At 38.2% G+C, this 23,303-nt stretch overlaps 2 protein-coding genes and 1 long non-coding RNA gene across 5 annotated transcripts; 2 read left to right on the plus strand and 1 right to left on the minus strand.

Moving 5' to 3' along the window:
- Positions 1–4,521: 4,521 nt before the first annotated feature.
- On the plus strand, positions 4,522–14,190 carry LOC106924697 (tectonic-3). 2 transcript variants are annotated; one of them, XM_088001107.1, is made up of 14 exons: positions 4,522–5,385; positions 6,419–6,533; positions 6,613–6,710; positions 7,934–8,211; positions 8,291–8,399; positions 8,745–8,857; positions 9,149–9,190; positions 9,287–9,361; positions 9,433–9,552; positions 10,284–10,394; positions 10,470–10,573; positions 11,674–11,821; positions 12,684–12,818; positions 13,496–14,190. In XM_088001107.1, exons 1-14 carry the CDS (start codon positions 5,133–5,135, stop codon positions 13,754–13,756), a joined length of 1,962 nt encoding a protein of 653 aa, XP_087857233.1. In that variant the 5' UTR covers positions 4,522–5,132; the 3' UTR covers positions 13,757–14,190. The 2 variants fall into 2 exon arrangements, with proteins under 2 accessions (XP_087857233.1, XP_087857234.1); XM_088001108.1 differs by having other exon boundaries at positions 7,937–8,211.
- On the minus strand, positions 13,736–23,022 carry mto1 (mitochondrial tRNA translation optimization 1). Of its 2 annotated transcripts, none has more exons than XM_014998530.2 (13): positions 22,918–23,022; positions 21,510–21,712; positions 21,242–21,441; positions 20,435–20,552; positions 19,841–20,139; positions 19,636–19,748; positions 18,130–18,320; positions 17,123–17,253; positions 16,145–16,349; positions 15,518–15,686; positions 15,323–15,432; positions 14,454–14,611; positions 13,736–14,366 (listed from the first exon to the last, which is right to left on the minus strand). In XM_014998530.2, the coding sequence occupies exons 2-13, from the start codon at positions 21,706–21,708 to the stop codon at positions 14,202–14,204; spliced, it is 2,058 nt and encodes a 685-aa protein (XP_014854016.2). In that variant the 5' UTR covers positions 21,709–21,712; positions 22,918–23,022; the 3' UTR covers positions 13,736–14,201. The 2 variants fall into 2 exon arrangements, with proteins under 2 accessions (XP_014854016.2, XP_014854017.2); XM_014998531.2 differs by having other exon boundaries at positions 21,510–21,724; positions 22,918–23,016.
- On the plus strand, positions 18,288–21,628 carry LOC148153751 (uncharacterized). The gene is made up of 3 exons (XR_015761539.1): positions 18,288–18,436; positions 21,216–21,460; positions 21,538–21,628. It is a non-coding gene; the product is annotated as an uncharacterized LOC148153751 (long non-coding RNA).
- Positions 23,023–23,303: the final 281 nt, after the last annotated feature.

A 23,303-nucleotide genomic window follows, 5' to 3' on the forward strand; every position in this document is an offset into this window, starting at 1 on the left:
ACCAACAACAATATGTATTGTGACAGACATGAGATCAATATTGATAGATGTCCGATAGAATATTCAATAATTTCACTGAACTCTGATTCACAACCGCGCAGCATTCTGGGGGATGTAGGCAGAGAAATGACTTCATTGATGCTCAGCCTCTCACTGGAGCTAAGCAAGGTTGGTGGAATCAACTAACTCACTCACTCTCTGGTTACCTAGCAACTCACTCTGTGGTTACCTAGCAACAACCTGAAGAGTAACTTGCCCAGCAAGGTTTTGCCACTTTGCCTCATAACTTCTTAAAAATAAAAAGCAACAGTGTGAAGTGAAAACCGCAGATAAAACAGGGAAAGTCACATCACTAGTTTGGTAGTATTTCAGATATTTCAAACAAAAAAAACAACAAACTAATCAATAATTATTGATATTCACTGATATGAAAGGCTTATTTTATGATATGTTTTTAGTTAACTACTTATGCTTATTTTATACAATACTAAAAATACATAAAAACACAAATATGATGTATATTTCTCTTTTAAAAAAAACAAAAACATTTTATTTCCTAAAATGCAGCAACATTCATTTAGTCTATGGTTGATCATTTTTAGAGCAAAGGATGCATTTGCAGCTAAAATAATAATTCTGACTTCAACATGTGAAAGACCATTTCTTTTTGACTTAGCATCAATACATTATAGGGCTGATCTGGTGATTAACATTTTAATTAACTGGTTAATAATTGAAAGAAAATGGTGCTTTTTTATTTACAGAATTTAATCAAGATGTAACCAAAGCTTTGCCATTTGATGATTTCTGTGTGACAGACAAAGGCTTATTCATCTTTTTTGTGAAATGTATAAATTTGATGTACAGTTTTGGCCTAATTACTGCTCTAAATATGTTGTTTTTTCAGTAAATGGACTTTTTCTGAATCTGTAAATTCCACTTAACAATTAAGCGAGTACCAATCAATCATGATTGGTACGATTAGTTGTTTCAGCTCTGTTAAATAATGTTTAGCTATTCCACCCTGAAAAAATCAAAACACTCCAAATTTACCATGACAGTTGTTCCTGTAATGAGCAAAATACAGATATCTCATGACACTAAGTTAGGGTTTCTTTAGGAAATGTAACAAAGGAAAGTTTTGCCAACAAACACAACAAAAATTGAGTTTTAAAAAGGTGAGACTATAAGAAATTAACAAAATAAGCTATTTCCTATTTAAAATGATAGTTTAGACCTGTCGGGGATATTTTATGCAGAAAACTACTCCTTGTTTTCTCTGCTCTGTCTGAACTTGTGCTACAAGCTAACTTCTTTCATGCATGGTTTTTATCAGTCATCTTCGCCCCCTTCACTACTTGACAAACAGGATCTGTAGCGTGAGAAAGGTGAAGATTACGTGCTCATCGTGTGAGCGCTGGCAGCAGGGATCAAACGGGGACAAAAAAAAAGATAATTTATGATCTCATGTCCCACATTTGATTTGAATTTGATGAGGCTCCACAATGTCTCCAAATGTGGCCTTGATGTGCAAAAACTCAAAATGTAGCTTTTTAAAGAATGAAAGGAACTCCTACATAGGAGAAAGTTAGCATGTGTGTTTTCTATGAAGAGATATTAAGTTTATTCATCCTCTGTGTTTCTTTTTAGATGTTTTTATTCTTCCTGTAGAAAATAATGCATGCAGTATACTAGAGTATTCTGTAGGCATATAAATTTTCTTTAAAACAAAATAATTCAAAGGAAAAACTACGAAAACACCTAAAGGTCAAAAAGGTTGATAATTAATGAGTTACAACAACGTTTAATTTTCCTTTAGGATTAATAAAGTATTTTAAAATTTGAACTAAATTGAAGACATAAAACTTCTTCTTATTTTCTTTTTCAACGTCTTAAAACAGTCACAAACTACTATAAAACTAGCATTTCGGTTCCTTTGAAAGTAATCCCACCTAACCTGTTATTCACCTCTTTTATGCCTGTGTCCCTGTTTGACTCCACAGGTCAAGACTTGTTCTAGTCTTTCCCTGTGTACCGTTTGGTGTTGAGGATTTAGCAGCACCCCCTAGTGGATGGCAGAGGACTTGCACAAAACAAAATAAATTTTAGGGATTTAATGACATTGACCAACACAAAGTTGTGTTTAAATGAGAAGTGGAAGAAATATTATTACACAATTATTTTACAAATAAAAGCTTGAAAGGTTTGCAGTTCACTTCTTCAGTCTCTCTCAATCTTTAAATTAAAAACTGAAAATTGTTCCCCATTGCTAAATATAAGCAGAGTTCAGTCAGAAAGGATGGAGAGCTTCTGTAAACAGCAATTTCAAAGTCTTGTCTCAAAATCTCCTATTTTAAATATTTACTTTGATTAGGCCATTCTAACACAATATGATTCTTTATAATCCAAAGAGCAATTTTGTCCTTAGTCCAGGTAAATAAAACTTGTTTACTTCCTGTGATTTATTTTTTCTCTTTTTGCTATAAAACCTAAAAATATAACAATGAGATTGTGGTTCACAAAAGTCAACATAAAACAAGCCCATTTTAAATCCTGTTTATTTCTCTAAAAAAATATTCTATGTTAGCTGGTGTTTATATATTGATTTAATTTACGGTTTTTATTAACCAACTAATACTCTCTTGTCCTTCACTAAGGCAAAGGAAGCAACAACAGTGTTTGTATTTATTAATATGGCCGCCCTGGGTAATTTTATAGCGTAGACAGTTTGAACAGGAAGTGATCTGCGCCACTGATCCGCCATCTTGGTAGGCAAACACAGCTCAAAGCATAGATGAACCATGACTTCGAGATCAACAAAAAGAGCTTATTGACAACTAAATATCGATAAAATCGCTGTGGTTGGGCTCAAATCATATAGACAATGTGGCTTGTTTACTGTTGTCATAGCAACTCCATGGCAACTGTCATGACAGTTAGTTACAGATACCTACCAAGATGGCTGTCAGCTACAAAGTTCCCAGAAGTGTGATGTCACATGAGCACTATGTATGGTTTGTCCTTTTAAAATATGCAAAAAATGCTTTCAGTGTCCATAATTCTGAAATATAATTATTAATATTGTTGATTTTACTCCTTACTATGACATTTTTCTGATCTCGTCATCCATCTCGGCCCCCAAAAGAAACACATTCATGTGGCTATTCACGTGGCTCATTGGTAAGTTTTCTTGTGGTTTCCTTTGGTAACCCAATGAGGAATATTCCTCCTGGCTTCTTCAAGTACTTTCCAAATATCTATTTTGGATGTTGTGGCCACCTTTTGCTCTGTTTTCAGTTAGAATGACCCTACGCTTTTATAAAAAGTGCACAAATACATAGATGAGTAGCAGATGAGTAGCAGCATTCATCCACTACAATGGGCCCATTGATGTATGAGCCCAGGAGAACAAACCAAACAAAAATATTAAATTACACATCTAGTATTTATAAAATTATTCAGGAACAAGTCCATAAAACAGTAAAATGCTGTTATCTTTGTGAAGTTCTTAACAGGAATATGAGATTTGTTTCATTCATGTTTTTTTCTACCAGCTCCTTTTGGTGACTCAGCTTGAACTAAAAACTCAGTGTGTCACTGACCTGCTTTATAGCATCTGTTCATTTATTTATCATTGCTTTATGTGCGACACAGCTAAAAAGAAGTGAAAACATGCACAAGCAAGCTTCATGCAAAAGCAAAGAATAAAAACATATCTGATGCTGACTAGATTAACTGCTAGGTTTAAAGTACTTAAGGATAAAAACAGTGTTTTAAGAGCAAAATCTCTACCTTTTTTCACCCAGCTGCAGGCTGAATAAGTGAAGCATGCTTCTGCGAGCATTGGCTGATTTAAAGCTGCTTGGTTCCACGGGTCCACATCAGGGATATTTCATATTTCTAATACCAGGTCACAGATGTTTTTCTTGGCTTTCCATTGCCGCTCCAGGAGAGCTGGTCTGGCTTTCTGGGGAGGAAACATGCAGTCAAATGAAATCCATCAATAAATCATCAGAAAGGAGGCATTAAAGTTTAAAATAGAGAGTAACAGTGAATAAACTGAAGATCATGGACATGCTTTTCTTACACATATACCCTCCAGTTGTACATATAAAGCCTGCAAATGTGCAGAAAGATACAATAATGTTGTGTAAAATATTGTAAAATTAAAACATGTGAAATTATATTCAATTTTAATTTAATTTAAAATACTTTAATAGTCCTAAATGGAAATTGAATCAAACATCAGCCTCCATTACATTTTAAGGCAGTAAAATGTTCTTCACACATCTCCTTCAAATTGAAACCTACTTTTTGGTTGATCATGTGAGAGTCATGGAATGATTGCAAAATGTTTAAGGACAGAAGAAATGTTAGCTGTGTTGTTGATATTTAGCAATTTTAATAGAGACTAGGAAATATATATAATATAAATAATATTGGTATTCTGCCATAGCAGCAATATTAATATAAATATCGTCCCAAATGTTTTAATTGGTGCATCACTAGAAATCAGACAGAAGAACTTGCTAGGTACTGCTTAATGTTATCTCACTTCAATGTAAAATGGGGAAAAAGTCAGTTTTATTAGTTTTTAAAAAGTCATCAGAGAATTTCTCTAATCAAACATTTTTGTTAAAATATCATATTTTTAACAGTGCCCAAATAAAATGAAACCAATGATTCAGTCGATAAGCATCACCATTTAATTCCAGTATTTTGGTTACTTGAGTGTTTTTTTAATCTATAAGGTTATTCTCTTTTGTTTGTTTGTTTGTTTGTTTGTTTGTTTGTTTGTTTGTTTTTTCAAATAATGTTTAAGACATAAGACGCTCATGATATGTAATGCTTCTTTATTCGTGTTTTACGGTAGCAGTTTCGTACAACGGAAGTCGGGACGACAACTTCCTTAGTAACAAGCAGCTTGCTTGGAGATGCCTGGTTAGCATGTAGCTAAATGTTACTTCGGAGGATATTTTCTGAAATGTCTTAATTACTTATATATGAAACAGTGTCAGTGTTTGGCGTTATGTATGTAGTGGAAACTAAACTGTAAAACTAACATTGTTTTTGTGGCTGATTTAACTATTTAACTCCGGATCCGTTCACCGAACCATGTCTCCGTTAGCCAAATGATTATTAGCCGTTTGTGTTCACTTCACGTCCTCCTCCTGTGTGGACGTTTGGCTCTCTCAGCCACAGATTTAGGGGTCACTGACTCTACCATCTCCAACCAGACAAATGGAGGCCCTTTCGGCTCACCCACCCCGACTCCGGGTGTTAAGGGGGCCACAGAGGAAGCCACTCTTCATCCCACTTTGGACACAGAAACTCCGTCTCCAACCACCGACCAAACTCCGATATCAACAGAGGGTGACCCACAGAGTAAGCAGAACAACTTAGAAGGGATAGTAATTGCTGGTTTGATGGTTCAAGTATGTTTAACATTTTCTATAAATATTTATACTTTTAATGTCTTTTTTTTTGCCCCATTTTATTTATTGGGTAACACTTTATTTGAAGGCGTGTGCAAGACTGACATGACACTGTCATAAAAATAAAGGATCTTCATGAAGGTTTGACTGTTGTCATGAAGTGTCATTCGGTAAATAACACTTTTAATGCAAAGTTGACACTTTTAATGGACTGTTAATGCAGATTTTAATGCAACTTTGCTTTTAAAATGTAATTATTTACAGAGTAATACAAAGTTGACACTTTTAATGCATCTTTTAGTGCAAATATCATTATTTACCCAATGACACTTCATGACAACTTCATGACAACAGTCATAAACATTTATGAAGACTGCTTCATGTTCATGACAGGTGTTATGTCGTGTTTATGACTGTCATGTCAGTTTTATGTACAACCCTTCAAATAAAGTATAACTGTTAATTGCATTATATAAAAGGAAACTAGAAGACATTTGTGTGTAAAGTCATTAATGTTTGAAGTGATTCCAGATTTAATATTAAATACTAAGACACCAAATATCCCCCAAAATGCAATATTTTGCTGTTTTAGTAATATTTCTAACAATTTTGTGCCTTTCTGTTGCCATTTATCTTTCCTGTTTAGGTTATAATAATAATTTTTGCTTAATTTTAAAACAAAGCATTTTCCCAAAAGGGAAATTAAGTGTGGGCAGGAAGAATCTCCAGCAGCAGTCAGTCTTGCAGTGACTCTGAAGAAGCCTCTGACTGAACAGTTTCTCACGCAGCACCATAAAGGAAAAACAAACATTCACACACACCTAAGGATGTGTTAGAGAGACAAATTAACCTAAGAGTCAAGTTTTTGGATTGTGGTTCATCAGTAATCACTTCTTTCTTCATCATTCATGTAGTATGAAAAGTCCCATATTTAATTTTGACAGTGAATCCCGTTACTAACGTTCATCTTCTTGTTTTTGCAGTTTGTCTCTGTGATCTAACTCCTGGTTTCTGTGACATCGGCTGCTGCTGTGACACAGCTGATTGTGATGTTGCCAACCTAAGCACCGTCTTCACCGGCTGTCCAAAAGAAGACGTGTAGGCTCTCCACACATTCCCTCCCTGTGTGTTACATAAATGCTTTAGTGGTTTTAAAAAGTCAACTTTTGTGATGCAGGAAGCGAGTTTGCATTGAGAAATGGCTGATGTTCAGAGCCAACGTGGATTCCTCACTCGTCACGGTGACGGACACATTGTTTTGTGTTCAGGCAGAAGGTAAATGGATTAAGTGACTACGTGATGATTATTCCAGTGATCGATTATTCCAGTGATTATTTTTTGAAGATTAATCGGATAAAAAAAATGCTGGAATATTTTTGCAAGTTTTTCATTTTACCATTTAAGCTTATTTCATAAAATATTAGAAATCCATTAAAAGTATACTAATAGTTATATTTATTTTTAAGTTGGAATATAAACATTTTATTGCTCAAAATGCAAAACAGCTCAGGTCTTTCTGCTTTATAGAAATATATTTATAGAAAAAGTTTTTTTTATCTTAAATGCAAAATATATGCATATTTTGTACAGTTTTGGCTTAATTGCTGCTCTGAATATGTTGTTCTTTCAAAAAATAGTTTTTTTTTTCAGTCTGGATACTTAAATTCAACGATTAAACCGGAAAAGGGTAGAGTGCCTTCTCTGGGTCAGGGGGGGTCGTCCTGCCTCAAGTGGAGGAGTTTAAGTATCTGGGATCTTGTTCATGAATGAGGGAAGAAGGGAGCGGGAGATCGACAGGCGGATTGGCGCAGCGTCTGCTATAAAGCGGGTGCTGTACCGGTCCGTCGTGGCGAAGAGGGAGCTGAGTCAAAAAGCGAAGCTCTCGATTTACTGGTCGATCTACGTTCCTACCCTCATCTATGGTCATGAGCTTTGGGTCATGACCGAAAGAACGAGGTCCCGGATACAAGCGGCCGAAATGGGTTTCCTCCGCAGGGTGGCTGGGCTCTCCCTTAGAGACAGGGTGAGAAGCTCGGTCATCCAGGAGGGACTCAGAGTAGAGCCGCTGCTCCTCCACATCGAGAGGAGCCAGTTGAGGCTTGGGCATCTGGTCAGGACGCCTCCCTGGTGAGGTGTTCATGTCCCACCGGGAGGAGGGGAAGACCCAGGACACGCTGGAGGGACGATGTCTCTCGGCTGGCCTGGGAACGCCTTGGGGTTCCCCTGGAGGAGCTGGAAGAAGTGGCTGGGGAGAGGGAAGTCTGGGCCTCCCTTCTGAAGCTGCTGCCCCCGCGACCCGACCCCGGATAAGCGGAAGAAAATGGATGGATGGATGGATTAAATGCTTACTAACGATTAATAATTACTAATTAATTACTAATTAGTTGACGATTATTTCAACAATAGATTAGTCACGATTAATCTGATTAATCGTTTCAGCCCTATAAGTGATAAAGATCTTACCCTGAATTGCTGTTTAAAATGTTTCGATCTTGCAGCAGCAGCAGCAGCAGCAGCGCCGCCATCTCTTCCTGCAGCAGCAGCGCCGCCGTCTCTTCCTGCAGCAGCAGCTCCGCCGTGTTTTCCTGCAGCAGCAGCGCCGCCGTCTCTTTCTGCAGCAGCAGCGCCGCCGTCTCTTCCTGCAGCAGCAGCGCCGCCGTCTCTTCCTGCAGCAGCAGCGCTGCCGTGTCTTCCTGCTGTGACTCAGTCAGTTGATTTCTACTATTTCTCATCTCGAGAATATCCGATCCCAGCATACAGGAGACATTTTCACCAGGTAAATACCTATAATACACAAAGGCAATTCAGGGAATGTGTTTTCTCTTCCTTTTTTGATAGAGAAAATGTTTTTCTAGGTTGATGATCTTATCCAGACGTTTTGGTCCAACTTCTCAGCGCAAGGCCTCCTCCGTCAGCCGGCTCCTGGTGCCGCCTCCTCCTTCTGCTTCAACCGTAACCCTGCAAGTAAGTTCACACCGCATGAAAAGTTAAACTGCTGAGTCTCACAGTGAACCAGATTTTCCCCAAATAGACTCAGATGGAAACCTGCCAGGTAGCTTTTTATGTTTGGAGTTTAATTAACTTTGAAAGAGAAACAAATATTACCAAACTTGGTATTTTATCAGAGGACGTCTTTTGTTAAACATCTTGGTTTCTGCGCTTCTACCAATAAAAGATGACCAGATTTTTAAAATGCACTTTTTTTTCTTTATATTTGCAAACTTACCTAATAAAATAATATCTTAAAGCAGAGGTTTCTGTGTTTGTTGAATTTTTAATCTCACTGCTTTTTGTGTTTGTTTTCTTCAGAGTTTTTGAGATCTACGTCGCTGTCCTGCACCCGGATGGTGACCTCTCAGTCCTGCACCACCGATCCGGATCTCAGCTCCATCTCTTACTATTTTAACATGAGTCTCATAGCGGTCAGTAAGTCCAGATGAACTCTTTTAAAAATGTACACACCAGGGCTGGTGGCTTAAAAATAAAATTTAAGAGTTTGACCTGAATTCAAAATTAAAATAAATAGAAGCTGTAAAACAAAATGACGGCCTTGACATCACTCTGAACTTTGAAAACTCAAGAAATACATTGGTGGGAAAAAAAATCCAGATTTCCAAAAATCTAAATAATAAGACTGATTTACCGCTGAGCCTTGATTCATACTGCATGTTCTCTTGCATCAGACTGATGAAGCCTGTGTTTCATTGTTACAGGTTCCAACAACTGACAACATGAAAATAAGATCAGATCTTTTGGTAAAGAAACACCTGACAGTTTCATCTTTTTGTTGTTTTAAAATAATTTTGTGTAAACAAAGATGGCGGTACGTTAATAAGGCTGTTTATTTTCAGGTCCCTGTTATACCGCTGTCAGACTGGCCTGCACCTGTCAAACAAAACGGCTTTTGTTTAGATGTTGTGAAAACGGTGAGGAGGCGCATAAATGTGCTTTTAATCCGAACTGAAGCTTCTAACTCAGCTGCGCTCGTTTCCTGCAGGTACAGTTTTTGGTTTACTACACACCCAAAGGGGAGCTGAGGAACGCATCCATCAACTTCACCCTGACTGACGTTCCCCTTGAGCAGCTGGTCCTCCAGACACACTCTGTAGAATTTCACGTAAATTTTTACTCAGTATCTTCGTCTCCATTAACTTTAAAGTTCAGCTTATTGGAATTATGAAATAAATGTACTTAATGGAAAAAGCTTATGTTTATCGATAAAATGTTTTTTTGCTAGGGTTAGGTGGTTTTTCAGTCGTATTGGAAACACGTTTTTCACGTCACAGGAGTCACGTCATCAACGTGACATAATAAAGAGCAGACCCCGCATTGGCTGCTGGAGCACAGGAAATACGGCGGCCATCTTGGAGCGGTTGTCTGTCCTACTAAACAGCGGAAGAAGTTTCGGCACTGCGGATATTTTTATTCAAATCGACGGACTTTTGACATGAGGGGGATAAATTTTCACTAGTATGATGGACATATTATAGTTCATATTTTGTGATTAGACTGTTTATGTGCTGTATTTACGTCCACCGGCGAAATTCTAGCTAATATTGTTTATAGTACTTGGTGTAATACAGAAAACAAAAACAAACCAATCTCTTCCTACTACTTCCTGTCGTCTTCTTCAGCATTTTCGCCAGTAGTAACGTCATGGTATTGATCACGTGACTCGTATGTCGCGAAAGAAGGGTTTTCATTGCATTTTTTGCGAAACATTTAAACGAAAAGCGCGAGTTCTTTTTGAAATTAGCGTGTTTCCATTAAGCGGATTTATTTTTGTAATTTCAGTTCTTGGATATTTTATGGTTTCTGGAAATGCAGCTCATGGTGTCTTTTATGAAGCTGTTACAGCGGGACACATCCAGGCCCACCCAGGCCCCACCAAACCCACCTCCAGTTGGACTGAGAAAGGGATCTGCTGTCATGGCGCTTATTGACGGAGAAATGCAGCCGGTATCCTTGAAACAAAGTAACTGAAGTTTGATTATTATCGGCATAAATGCACCTTCTTCCTTGACGGTGGATTAGTTGAAGTCGCTCGGCGTTTCAGAAGGTGGCAGGTGTTCCTCTGATCCCAGCAGGTTATCGCCCATCCTCTTCACACACAACACCATAAGTGGCTGCACATTCAGGTGAGCAGACATCAGGACTTAGTGTAAAAATGTATATCTTTGTGACCAACTGGTGTATTTTGTTGCAGTAAACTTTGGATTGAATATAGATTATATTTATTTCTTTTTTGTAAACATATTTAGGGTTAGAATTAGGATAAATTGGTGTCTGCTAGACTGCTATTAATCATTGTTAGTAATCGGTAAATCAAATATTTTGACAGTTGGATTAAAAAATGGGAAATTCTGCAGATTTTTCAAATAACAATTTAAGCTTTTTACATAAAATAAACTGCATTACTTTAGTAAATCTGAACTCTGCTGCTTGATTTTTGGATAAAACATATTTACAGACCAACATGGTTTTAATCAGATGTTAAAAAAATGTGGGGATTTGAAATGAAAAGTAAAATATCATCAGCATAAAGGGAAACGTCACATTCAGTACAATTAAGGCTGAAGCAATTAATCGGCTCAATCATAATGAATTGATTATTGAAATAATCGTCAACTAATTTAGTAATTTAATTGTTTACTGGAGTACACAGACTGGCTAAAAAAACAATAATTTGCTGAAAACCCCCCCCACATATTCACAGCAGTAATTAGGCCAAAGCTGTACAGATGATAAATCACTTACTAAATTAGTTGACAATTATTTTAATAATCGATTCATCACAATTAATTCAGTTAATCGTTTCAGCCATAATTGCACTTTATGCTGATGATATTTTACTTTTTATTTGAAAACCAGAAATTTATTTTTCTTTAAATATGTTTTAACCAAAACTCCTCAAGGGGTGTAGTTTATATTGACTAGTTTGTTTTCCTGTTTAAAAAAGTAAACAAATTGTTTATTTTCATCTTTTCATGATTGTATATAAATGGCATAAGTGGTTAATTTAAAAAAAATCTGCAGAATCCATCATTTTTCATTTTCAGTTAATCATCAAAATATTAGATTAATTGATTAGCAATATAATCATTAGTTGCAGCCTTTCAGACACCAGTTTATCCTCCTTCTAACCTTATAAGTGAAATTGTTTTCTAGGGGCAAAACACCAGTTTTAAACAAACTAAAACCCTAAAAAGTATTTTATTTCCTCTCCTATGCTGTCCAGTTCTGAAACTCAGAATTGCACTGAGCTGCGTTCACAGATTTATGAGATCTTCCGAGGATCCACTGCTCCCGATGAGATCGCCATGAACTCAGGCCTCCAGCCAAACTGGACTAGAATCCTGATACAGGACTGTCTGATCGATCCGCAGGTACGCTTCAGTTTGGTATTTTCTAAGAAAATAATTGGGGAAACATGTCAGCCTCTTGACAAAGCTGAAAGCCAAAACGCATCAGGCTTGTAGCTGAAACTGGAGCAAACTGTGTTCAAGTAAACTGGGCTGGGAAAGAAATCCATGCCACACTTTTTAGATAAATGAAAAAATAAAGAATCGTGTCGTTTTCCTTCTACTTCACTTTCTTTGTGTTGTTCGGTCTCATACAGTGCTTTTAAATAAAAAGTATGCAACCCCTTGCATGATTTACGCATTATATTGCGTTAACAAATCAATTATAAATAAAAATATTTGGCTTTTTGAATAAAAATGACAAAATAACATCTTTCATGTCAAAATGAAATGTGATTTATGTTAAATAACTGTTTAAATTATGTATGACTGAATAAATATCCACCTCCCTTATATTGGTATTTAAATACTTATTAAATATTGTTAGTCGTTGCGCCCCTAGTGGTGCCGTGAAGGTACTGGATGGGGTAGTTAGACATTTTTTAGTCATTCAAACTTATGTTTTAAGATCCACATTAACACAAATCCTGATGTAACAAATTGATAAAAGGAGGTGTAAAATAATGTATTTCAGTCAGAAATTCACAAATTCAATGAGCAAAAATGTGCATTTTATACAAAATAAGTTTGATAGCAGTGGCTTTAGTATGCTATCACTTTAGTTGACAGAAATAAAAACAAAGTAATAAAGGAGCTTCATGTTATTAGTATTGAATGATTGAGATCAATCAGTCAACTTCAGATTAACTCAGGTGATCTCTATTCCACTCATTGTGAGGCTACTGTAGTATCACAATTATTGTAACATTTTCTCCTTGTTCTACAGGAGTCATGTGAATCAGGCTGCAGCCTTCCTCTCTCTTTCTCCATCCAAATTATTTGGGCTCGTCAGGGATTCATCGAGGTTCCTCAGAACTACATCCTGGGAGCCAAATTTCTCTTCCGCTGTCAAAACGTCCAGGTGCAGAAACTCGCTTATCCTTAAAACTACGACCGCATATTATGGCCATTGCAGATTAAAAAAGGAGTACATTTCCACCAAAAAAGCTAAATTTTTTAGATTAATCTTAGAAATTTGAGAAAAAAACAAGGACATTTCTGAGCTCCAAGCTGAACATTTGCAAAAAAAAAAAAGTAGAAATTTTTACATTAATCTATGAAAATTTTTAGAAAAAATGTGGAAATTACTGACTTTCTTACTTGGAATTTAAAATCTCCTAAAGTCAAAAATGTAACTTTTGGGAGTCAGAAATTTTACTTTTTCTTTAGAAAATTTCTGAGAATAATCTCAAAATTAGATTTTTTTTCTAGCAATTTTTCAACAGTTCAAAGTAAAACATTTTTCAAGTGTTTCCTAGAAAATTTCTGAGATAATTCTCAAAATTTCAGAGTTTAGAAAATTTTACATTTTTGACTTCTGAACTCAGAAAAGCTTCAGAAGTTGAACACTTTAAACTTTTGAAACCAAGATTTCTCCAAAATTCTTTAGAAAATTTGAGATAAATTTCAAATTTTCTGAAATGTTTTTGGCAGAAATGTGCTGTTTTTTTTTTCTACCTACAATGGCCCTAATATTTTATTATAGAAAACAATGTAAAACTTTTCGGATCATTTCATCTGCATTTGTCTTCTCTCTAGTGTCCGTTATTATCTTCTCTCACCCTGACGGCCAAAGCCACCTTCGTAGAAACCACCGTTTACCCAGAAGCCCCCAGAGGCGTTCCTCAGCCCCACTGGAGGTTTCCGTTTGGCTTCTTCACGAGAGGCGCCGCAGAGCTGGACGGCCATCTTGATACGAGCGGCAGCAGCGCTGAGAAGGTCACATGGAGTTTAATGGCGTTCCCACTGTTGCTGCTCTCAGAATTAGGACTCAGAAACTTTGACATAGAAATTTTTTAATTCTGCAGCTATATTTCAAAAATAAAACACTGTTTTACATGATGAATGTACAGAAGAGGATTAGGACCAATTGAAAAATATTCAGGCTTTAATCCCTGAGATTAAAATCTGAATTCTGACTTTAATCTCAGAATTCAGTTTTTTTCTCAGAATCAGAAATGTTTAAATTGTTTATGCACAATAAGGCAAAACTCAAATCTACCAATTATATTTGAGAGATTTTGGGCTTAAATTTCAGATTTACAAATCCTCTAATGAGAAAGAAACAGTTGTATGATTTAATTTACTAACACCTAAGAACATTTGGTTATTTATTTGGATTTCGACTAGTCAGAATTTTGAGATTAAAGTCAGAATTTTATTACATATTTCCTCCTCCTTCTGAATGAAAGACTTGTATATTTTTCCCAGAATAAATGTTTTTTTTTTACTTTCTCAGTCTCTCTTATTGAGGTAAAGATGCATTTCTTCTGCACGGCTCCTCTCCTCTTTCCTCCTCATGGTCCGCTTGCTTCCTCCTGCTCTCCCGCCTCCTTGTAAAGTGAACGTAATTGAAGAGATTGGCGATCGCCGCAGGGGTCATGCCTTGCAGACGGGTAGCAGCTCCCAGCTAGCCGGCAGACACGGCGATAAGTTACGAAAAGAATGAACTTCTTAATGTCACAAATACAAAAAACGCAGTAAAATTCAGACTCACGGTGGTCGGTCGGAATCTGTCGAGGATCTCCCTGACTTCCTGCGACAGAGACACGGGCAGAGTGAAGTAGTCGATGTCCTGCGGCAGAGACATGTTCTCCTCGCTCTGAATCCTCTTGATCTCGCTCCTGTTTTGGTCGTTGTGGGGTTTGTACACGGCTGCATGACAGACGGGAGTCAAGATTATTAAATGTTCGAAACTCAAGAAAATTATTTCCTATGAGGGAGCAGTAGGGCCATACCAAGAAAAAATAAAATCACGAGAAAGTCACTAGTATTACGAGAATAAACTTGAAATAATATGAGAATAAAGTAGAAAGGATGAGAATAAAGTCATAATATTAGAACAGTTATATTTATAGAATAAAGTTGTAATATTATGATTTTATTCTTGTAATACTACAACAACCATATTCTCATATTATTTTGACTTTGTTTCCATATTAGTAAGACTTTACTCGTATTAATTCAACTTTATTCTCGTATGACTTTATTCCCATAATATTGACTTTTTATTCTCGTAATTTTGACTTTCTTCTCATATGACTTCTTACAGTACTACAACTTTACTCCCATATTATTTAAACTCTTCTTGTATGACTTCCTTCTCGTTTTATAAGTTTATTCTCGTATTGTTACTTTATTTTCGTACGACTTTATTCTCATAATATTCCAACTTTATTCTCATAGTTTATATTTTTTATTTTACTTAACTCCGTCATAATTTCATAATAAAACATGCAGATAAATGTGTCGGCATTAAGGCCATCAAAACATAATCAAAATCTGACTTTGAACTCTTAATCCTGTGTCCCTGGGTTTACAGTGAGATCGTTGTGTTAACGTGAAATGTCAGAAGTCAGGTTTCACCCTCTATTTTGAGTCTTTGTGAGAACTCCATGTACGGTGAAAGGCACTCAGGAAAGACAGAAGCCAACATTTCGAAGGAGACGTCCTTGTACTCCAGCAGGTCCATCCCGCTGGAAGGAAAACAAACCAGAACCAAAAATAAACCGGGGATGTTACTGAAACCTTTGTAGTTTTGGTTCAACTGACCGGACTCACCTGAGCGTCTGCCTCTTGTTTTCGCTCATGCTGATTCCCGGCAGCTTCTTCCTCCAACTGGTTGAGGACATTGTGAGAGCCTGGAGGGCGGCTATTGCATTCTGGAGACTGCAACGCACCCTAACTGCCTCATGGTGGCGCACAGCGGAGACGCATCCCAGCTCAAACCCTGATGGAGACGCAGAACAAGATGCTGTTAGAGCTGCCCATTTCTGGTTTTTGAAGATTTAACTTTTGGGAAATCTGGATTTTTTCTTTTGACTTGCCAGAGTCTTAATTAACTTATTCTTGAAATAAAGTCCGACTCCGGCAATACAACTTTATTCTCTTAATAAAGCCATATTACTAGGATAAAGTTGTATAATAGCTGAAATATTACCAGCATAAAGTCTTAATATTACTGGAATAAATCTGTACAATTACAAGAATATTGTTATAAGCCAGAGTCATAATATTATTACAATAACCAAAATGCTCATAGCCTGGCCCTAATGCTCCGTCATACAACTCGCAGAATGGATGATTGAAATGATTTGGTATGAAAAAAACGAGATTTTATTTTTAAGCTATGTCACCCAGCCCAAGCTGGCGCCTTATGAAGGAAACCAGTCAGACACGGAGGGCTACCTTTCATCGTAAGGCGGAGATCAGCGTTGTCCGGCCTCAGAGAAGTCCGAAACTCCGCCCGGCTGGTGAACATGCGGTACGGTTCGGTAACTCCTCGACTCACCAGGTCATCAACGAGGACGCCGATGTAGCTCTCTGTCCGAGACAGCGCCGCCGGAGGCTGGGAGAGGGCGCGGCGGGCGGCGTTCACCCCCGCCCACAGCCCCTGTACAGAACACCACCGGAGAAACATGATTCACTTCCTGTTTTCTTCTCTGATCGCTACGGTTAAACCCAAAATTATTAATTAACTATAGCTAGGCTGGATGCTATCTAGGTAACTGACTTACTATTAATTTTCGATTAATGGTTTATTAGATTAAAATTAGATCCAATCATTTGCTAATGACGTCTATTAAACCTTCTTTTAGTGTTGTAGTTTGGCCGCCATCCAGCAGAGGGCCCCGTTGGTGATCCTGAAGCGGGGGATCAGCAACAGGAATGATACAGGATTTAAAGATGGCGGACACACCAGAACGGGGACGATTCCAAACAAAGTCAGGGATGGGATCAAAAGTGAACTGTATGCGTTACTGTTTTAAAATATAAGCATTCGAAAAACTTTAAGTTGTTTAGGAATTTAAACCATCGACAAGAACCTTATGTTATCACCTTAATAGCGCTCATTCAGCAGTTCTTAATGGCGGAGCGAGTCAATATCATTCAAAAATTATTGGTTAGCCTAGCTACAAAAGTGAGAGATATAATTGAGCAAAATTAGAACAATGGATAACATGTATCTCTTCTGAGCATTTGAGTTTAAAATAATCTTTGTTCTGATTTTAAGCAGTTATAATTGGGGCTTCATTCTGAATATTTTTTCAAGATATACTGTTACTGACATACTGACTGTATACTGACAGTTTGCTGGGAATTTAATTAAAACGATTATGCAGCTCTATCCAAAGCCTTAAGTTATTTTTGAGCTTCAGGAATCACCTGTGCAGCTGCCTCTTCGTAACCCGTCGTCCCGTTGATCTGACCGGCCAGAAAAAGTCCCTGCGTGTTTTTTACCTGCAGCGCGGGACTCAGCTGGGTGGGACACACATAGTCATACTGCACACCATACCCTGCAGGGAGCGGGAGGTTTGTACGTGAAAAAAAACAAGCAGATGTGTTTGCATTAACCATAACATTTAACAAAATTGAAATTATGAAAATAAATTTGTTTGATGAAAGGACCATTTTAAAAAGCACTTTTTTGATAAAAAAAAAAAGCGGGGTTTGCCTAGGTTATTTGCTGTGTTGAAATTGGCGTATTTCACAAAACTGCAATGGAAACACTTATTTTGCATCATACAAGTCATGTGATCAATAAACGGATGTTACCAGTGGCAGAAAAGTTGAATGAAACCACAGGAAGTGGTAGGAGGCTGATGGTGCAGGAGGTTTTTTTTAATGATTTAACTGTGAACAAACTTATTCATATGTATAGAGAAGGATAAGGGCCACTAAAAATAATTCTAACTTTAATCTCAAAATGTAGACTATTTTTTCTAAAATCTAACTTTAAACACAGAATTTTGATTTAAATTTCCAGAATTCAGGCAATAATCTCATTATATTCTTTGGCTAATCTAAGAATTTTAACTTTATTTTCAGAATTCTGTCCTTTTTTCCATCAGAATTTTGACTTTAATCTTAAAATTTTGGCTTAATTGCAGAATTTCGACTTTTTTTCTCTGAATTCTGACTTTAGTCTTCTGCGATTTTGTTTCTGTCTTTAAAGTCAGTGGTCCTAATCCTCCTCTGTACACATTTGATTTTAATTGTGTTCCTTATTTCATGGAATCACTGGAGACTTTTTTGTGAAATTGTGTGTGTTTTTTTTTTTTTTTTACATTAGTGGAATATTGACAAAGTTTTACATATATTTTTAATGGAGACGCATCTGCTGATGGCATCCATTTCCACTCTGGGTCAGGTTTTCCAGGTTTTTTGCGTACCTGGAGTGTGGATCTCCGCTCTGTGCAAGGGAGGGATTTCTCTGATGAGGCGCAGCTGCACGTCAGGAGGCATGGTCATGGACAGGCCCTGTGGGTACAAGAGGTCAGAAGTCAACCCCTCGGGCTCCAGCCACACCTGGTGACTTCTTCCTGGAAAGCGCAGCACCCTGGACTCAATGGAGGGGCAATATCTGAGAGAGAAAAACACAGAGATTAAATGTTTCTGCTTCACTTCAACTGGATCAAAAATCAGCAGGAGGCTGAAGAGGCTGACAGCTTAACGCTGGAGCTGAGAAGCTTTCAGAAGGTGGGTGGGAGAAAACTGGAGCTACACATCACTCCAAATACACAGGAAAGGAAGGAAGAAAGAAGGAAAGGAGTTAAAGGAAAGTGTAGCAGGATTGTGAAGGATTCTGGCTTTACTGATGAACAGTGAGGTTTATTGGGATAAACCCTGAGTTTCACCATAAGAGCTGTAGCTCAAACACACACACAAAAAGACAATGTAAGCTACAAAAACACGCTTTTACAAACGTAACGTATCAACTAAAAATAACGTTCACTACTGAAAATATCAACTCTAATTCAAAACTATGCCCTAGTGCAGGGGTCACCAACTCCAGTCCTCAAGGGCTACCATCCTGCAACTTTTAGATTCACCTCTGCTCCAAAATGTCTGAATTCCCTCACCAGCATTCATTCCTCTCTGCAATAGGCTGGAAACGAGCAGTTTATTTGATCCAGGTGTGTTTGAGCAGAGATGCATCTAAAAGTTACAGGATGGTAGCCCTGCAGGACTGGAGTTGGTGACCCCTGGTCTAGTGTTTGTAAACAATAAAACAAATTTACCATTCCAACCGATCAAGATTAGAAATATCCTTATTCACAAAATAAACAAACCTTGTGCTTCTATCAAGGGGGCCATTAATAAGATACATTTTACAACCTGGTTGCAACTTGTTTTCTGTTCCTTTCTGTCTTTAAGCTGCCGTTCCACAATATAAACAACGAAAGCTCCCTTATCAAAATAAAAGCATTAAATCAAAAACCAGAGGTTCGTCATATAATATACAAAATAAAACGAAGTAAATGCAATAAGTGCTAAATGGGAATACAAGAAATGAGGAGCTGAATTTGGGGTTATTTACATAAAGAATTGAAGAAGAAAGGAAGGAATGATAGAAAGAAAGGAGGAAGGGAAAATGGAAGGAAAAAGCAAAGAAGAAAGAAGGAAAGGGACAAAGGAAGGATAGAAAGGAAAAAGGAAGGAAGGCATAAAACTAAGGAAAAGATGAAAAAAAGAAAGGAATAAGGAAGCAAGGGGAGAAGAAAACAAGAAAGTAAAAAAGGAAAAAGAAAAGGAAGCAAAGAAGGAAGGATAAATAAACACACAGATGATTATGTACAACGAGGGATTGATAAATGGAAAAACAGTGGTGGCAGCATAATGCTGGTCAGAGTGACAGTTGGGGGTGTAAATACTTTTTTGGTGAACTCTTTGTCTACCTGGGTCCTTTGGCGTCCTGCTGGATGTGGCAGTTCAGGTGGAGACTCTCCCTCACCACTCGCTCTACACCTGGAGTCGTGTAGGTCAGGTAACACGGCAGCTGCTCCTCCGGCTACAGAAGTTTCAAAATAAAAGCATCTGCAGTGATTATGATGAAAATGTGCTGATGGACACAACCGAGTCAGAACCAATCTCGGACTGGACCTTGCAGCGGGTCTGAGTGTTCATGAAGCTGAACGGCGTCGGCTGGCGGTCCGGCGGGTGGAGCTTAGCCAGGGAAAGGTCCACTGAGTCTTTTAAAAGTCTGGGTGGGGTTCCGGTCCTCAGCCTGCCTACCCTCAGACCCAGCTGGTCCCTCAGCGTTTGGGTCAGGCCAGAACTCGACGGGGCGTCTCCAATCCGGCCTCCGGGGGACGAGGTCCGGCCCACGAAGAGCGAGCCGGACAGGAAGGTACCGGTGGTCAGAACCACGGAGGAGGCGGAGATTGGCTGGCTCCCATTGGCTGATGGAGGGATTAAGAAACCACGGTGATGAAATCTGTTGCCATGGTGACGTAATCTGACCTGATATACCACTGACAACTTATATGTTAGAGAACAAAGTTAGTCTAGATTTTAAGACAAATTTATGTTAAAGGGACCCGACATTTTCAGGTCAAAAGGAAGGAAGGAAGGGAGTGAGTGAGTGAGTGAGTGAGTGAGTGAGTGAGTGAGTGAGTGAGTGAGTGAGTGAGTGAGTGAGTGAAAGAATGAATGAAGGGCTCCCTGATTAAGATGTGGAAAATGACTGATGCGTACCAAGCCGTATCCCGGTGACTCTGTGGTGCCCAGGTTCTGCAGGGTTTGGATCCGACACCAGCAGCTCCTCCACTGATCCCTCCAGAACCTTCAGCCTGGGAGTGGACAGCAGCTCTGCCTGCAGGTAGAACAACTGGATCTGAGATTAAAGGATTTCACAAACATGAAAGGATCAAAGCAAAACTCCAGAAATGTTCCTGATGAGAGAATAACGTGATAACATGATGCTCAAAGCTCAAAAAAGTCAATTTTACTTATAGGGGTTACTGCCCTATAAGCCCTTTCTAACATTTGGCCCAGCATATATGTGTGTGTTGTAATGGAAAATTTTATAATGTGCTCTTCACCCCTTTTGTGCCTTAGATTGTGTCTGATGATGAGATCTTGTCTGCAGGATCTCATCTTGAGATTGGTCAAGCTGCTCTCCTATAGACGTCTATGGTGCCATAACAGCAGGGGACGTCGTTGATCCTGGAGACTAAGTGTTACTTCCCCAATGTAGAACTTATCTGCCCTCTTTACCATGAAAGAACAACCCCCTTTCCCTAACAATAGACAAACGGCCAGACCATCTGAGTTGGGCTCCACAGAATCCCTGGTACATAACAATCAGGGATTCACACCTACTGTCCAATGAAGTGTCTCTTCTCTGGCCAGAACCTATCCACTGTTGGTCAGAGCAGACTTGACTCTGTATTTCTGTTCTCACCTTGCAAGGTTTTAATAAATTTCTTATTTCTTCTCATCCAGACTATTGCTAAAGTAATTTTTTCCACGACAGTGTGTGTGTGTGTGTGTGGGGCGAACCTGAATGAACTCTCGGTAGCGCTGCCGGTCCAACTGGGCTCTTAGCCCCCACACGGCGGGGCCTTTGCTACGGTTCAGGACGGAAAAGTTAATCCCTGCCCAGTCTCCAGCTCGGCCGCAGAGCCCATCCAGAGCGTCTACCTCCCTCACCAGGTGACCCTTACCTACGCCGCCCAGGGACGGGTTGCAGGACAGTGCGCCTGTGAGGAAGAAGCCACAGTGAGATCTCTAAATATCCACCCAGCCTCAATAAACCCATTCTTCGTACCGATTGTTTGTATTTTCTGTGTGACCAGGAGGGTCTCTGCCCCCACTCGGGCCGCTGCAGCCGCTGCCTCGGTTCCTGCGTGGCCTCCACCCACCACGATGACATCATACCGCTGTCTGGAGAGCTGACTGGCTCTCCTGGAAACCAGGAACAAGACGCTCTGCACTGGGGGCAGCTTCTTTGTCAACATGTGAGACATACACCTGTCAAAATGGCTACAATCAGAGGCACAATTATATAAGCCTACATCTTAGAAAAGCAGAAGTGAAGCTTCCTGCACAACCAACAAGAATGGAGCAAGTGGTTTCTTGTTGGTAAGACAACAAAAAAGCACTTGTGTTTTCCAGCAGCCATTGTACAGCGCATACAGTGGTAAGACCAGCTGACCAAACATACTGGAGCTCAGCTGGGGTTGCTAGGTAATGGCGCAGTTCTGACTGGGACTTAAAAATTGCGAGGTTTTTGAAACACCTCATTTTCTGGACACCAAAAAACATTAACATATTGTCAGAAAATATCTGGGTGTTTTTTTTAAGTGCTTGGGTTATTTGTAGAAACAGCAGAGATCCAAGTGAAAGTACAAAACTTGAAAAAAGTGAATTTTCATAAAAGGTTTCCTTTAAATGCAATGATACTTTTTTTTTCCAAAGTTAGTTTTGCACTTTTAATACACAATGCTAACATTCTACATTCTTTTTTTTAAATATGAAATATTTGACTGGTAATGTTTATATCAATATTTATAAGTGAAGTGGGGAAAATTTGTTGATACACAATGCCGATAGGGTAATTTTTTATGTCTATGTGTGTCCAGGTTATACTTCAATCACCTGGGAAATACAAGATCGTTATACTATTTCTATGGAAGAGCTGAAAAAGAAAAAACAAAAGAATTCTGAGATTGATTTCTAAATTCGGTAATCAAAGACAGAGTTCTGACTTTTTTCTCTGTATTCTGAGATAAAAAGCCAGAATTCTGCCAAAGAAAGTCAGAATACTGTCTTCTTGAATGCTGAGATTAATGTCCGAATACTTTAATTTCAGAATTTATAATTTTTTCTCCAGAATTTAGAGTCTTTCAAAACAGATTGGAATTCTGATATAAGAAGTTAGAATTCCTTTTTTTAGTGCTCTAATCCACTTATATAAAAGTATAAAACCTTTAAATTTAAAGTGGTAAAAGTGGATGTACATTTCTGGCAAATCTTACAAACAGAATCAATTAATAATGAATTGGAGCCACAATATTAGCACTTTGTTGGTACAAAGCTCACGTACATACAACTAGTGTTGGTAATTCGCTTCCATGTTTTCTAACTTTAAGAACATCCACAACTACCATTTACTATTAGGCATTACAGGTACTTACAGTTAGCCAACCAGAAAATAAAATCGTTGATTTGCTTACTGTATAACTTGAATCCAACAGAAACGGAGACCAAATCAGAAAAAATGTGAAACCCCAGCTATGTTACACAAATGCTCTTTACGGAGGCTGCCATGCTGTTTGGAGCACAGCGCCGTAATACCTGTGGTACAGGCGCACGCAAAATTTTTGTGTGTCTATGACTTCGTATCATTTGAAATCTATTTAAAATTTATTCTTGAAGTTGGAGAAATTGAGTAAAAAAGCTACAACTTAATGTGCAAAGGTGGAGGGAGAAGATGGAATCGAGCATTATCAAATTGAATAAAATATTGTAAACAAATAAGGATAGGTTGTTTGCCACGTGTACATTACAATACATCAATTTTTGTTTTTATCACCTGCTATATACCTGTATAGATCAAAGC

This window comes from Poecilia mexicana, unplaced genomic scaffold (genome assembly GCF_051168715.1).
Source record: "Poecilia mexicana isolate PSO_F unplaced genomic scaffold, ASM5116871v1 scaffold_19, whole genome shotgun sequence".
NCBI classification, from domain to species: domain Eukaryota; kingdom Metazoa; phylum Chordata; class Actinopteri; order Cyprinodontiformes; family Poeciliidae; genus Poecilia; species Poecilia mexicana.

Coding starts and splice junctions, on each gene's coding strand:
- LOC106924697 (XM_088001107.1), top strand. CDS start 5,133: ATGATTATTAGCCGTTTGTGTTCACTTCACGTCCTCCTCCTGTGTGGA. Junction 9,362..9,432: donor GTTTAGATGTTGTGAAAACG/GTGAGGAGGCGC, acceptor CGTTTCCTGCAG/GTACAGTTTTTGGTTTACTA. Junction 12,819..13,495: donor TCCGCTGTCAAAACGTCCAG/GTGCAGAAACTC, acceptor TCTTCTCTCTAG/TGTCCGTTATTATCTTCTCT.
- mto1 (XM_014998530.2), bottom strand. CDS start 21,708: ATGTCTCACATGTTGACAAAGAAGCTGCCCCCAGTGCAGAGCGTCTTG. Junction 18,321..19,635: donor CAGGACGCCAAAGGACCCAG/GTAGACAAAGAG, acceptor TTTCTCTCTCAG/ATATTGCCCCTCCATTGAGT. Junction 15,687..16,144: donor TCTCCGCCTTACGATGAAAG/GTAGCCCTCCGT, acceptor CGTCTCCATCAG/GGTTTGAGCTGGGATGCGTC.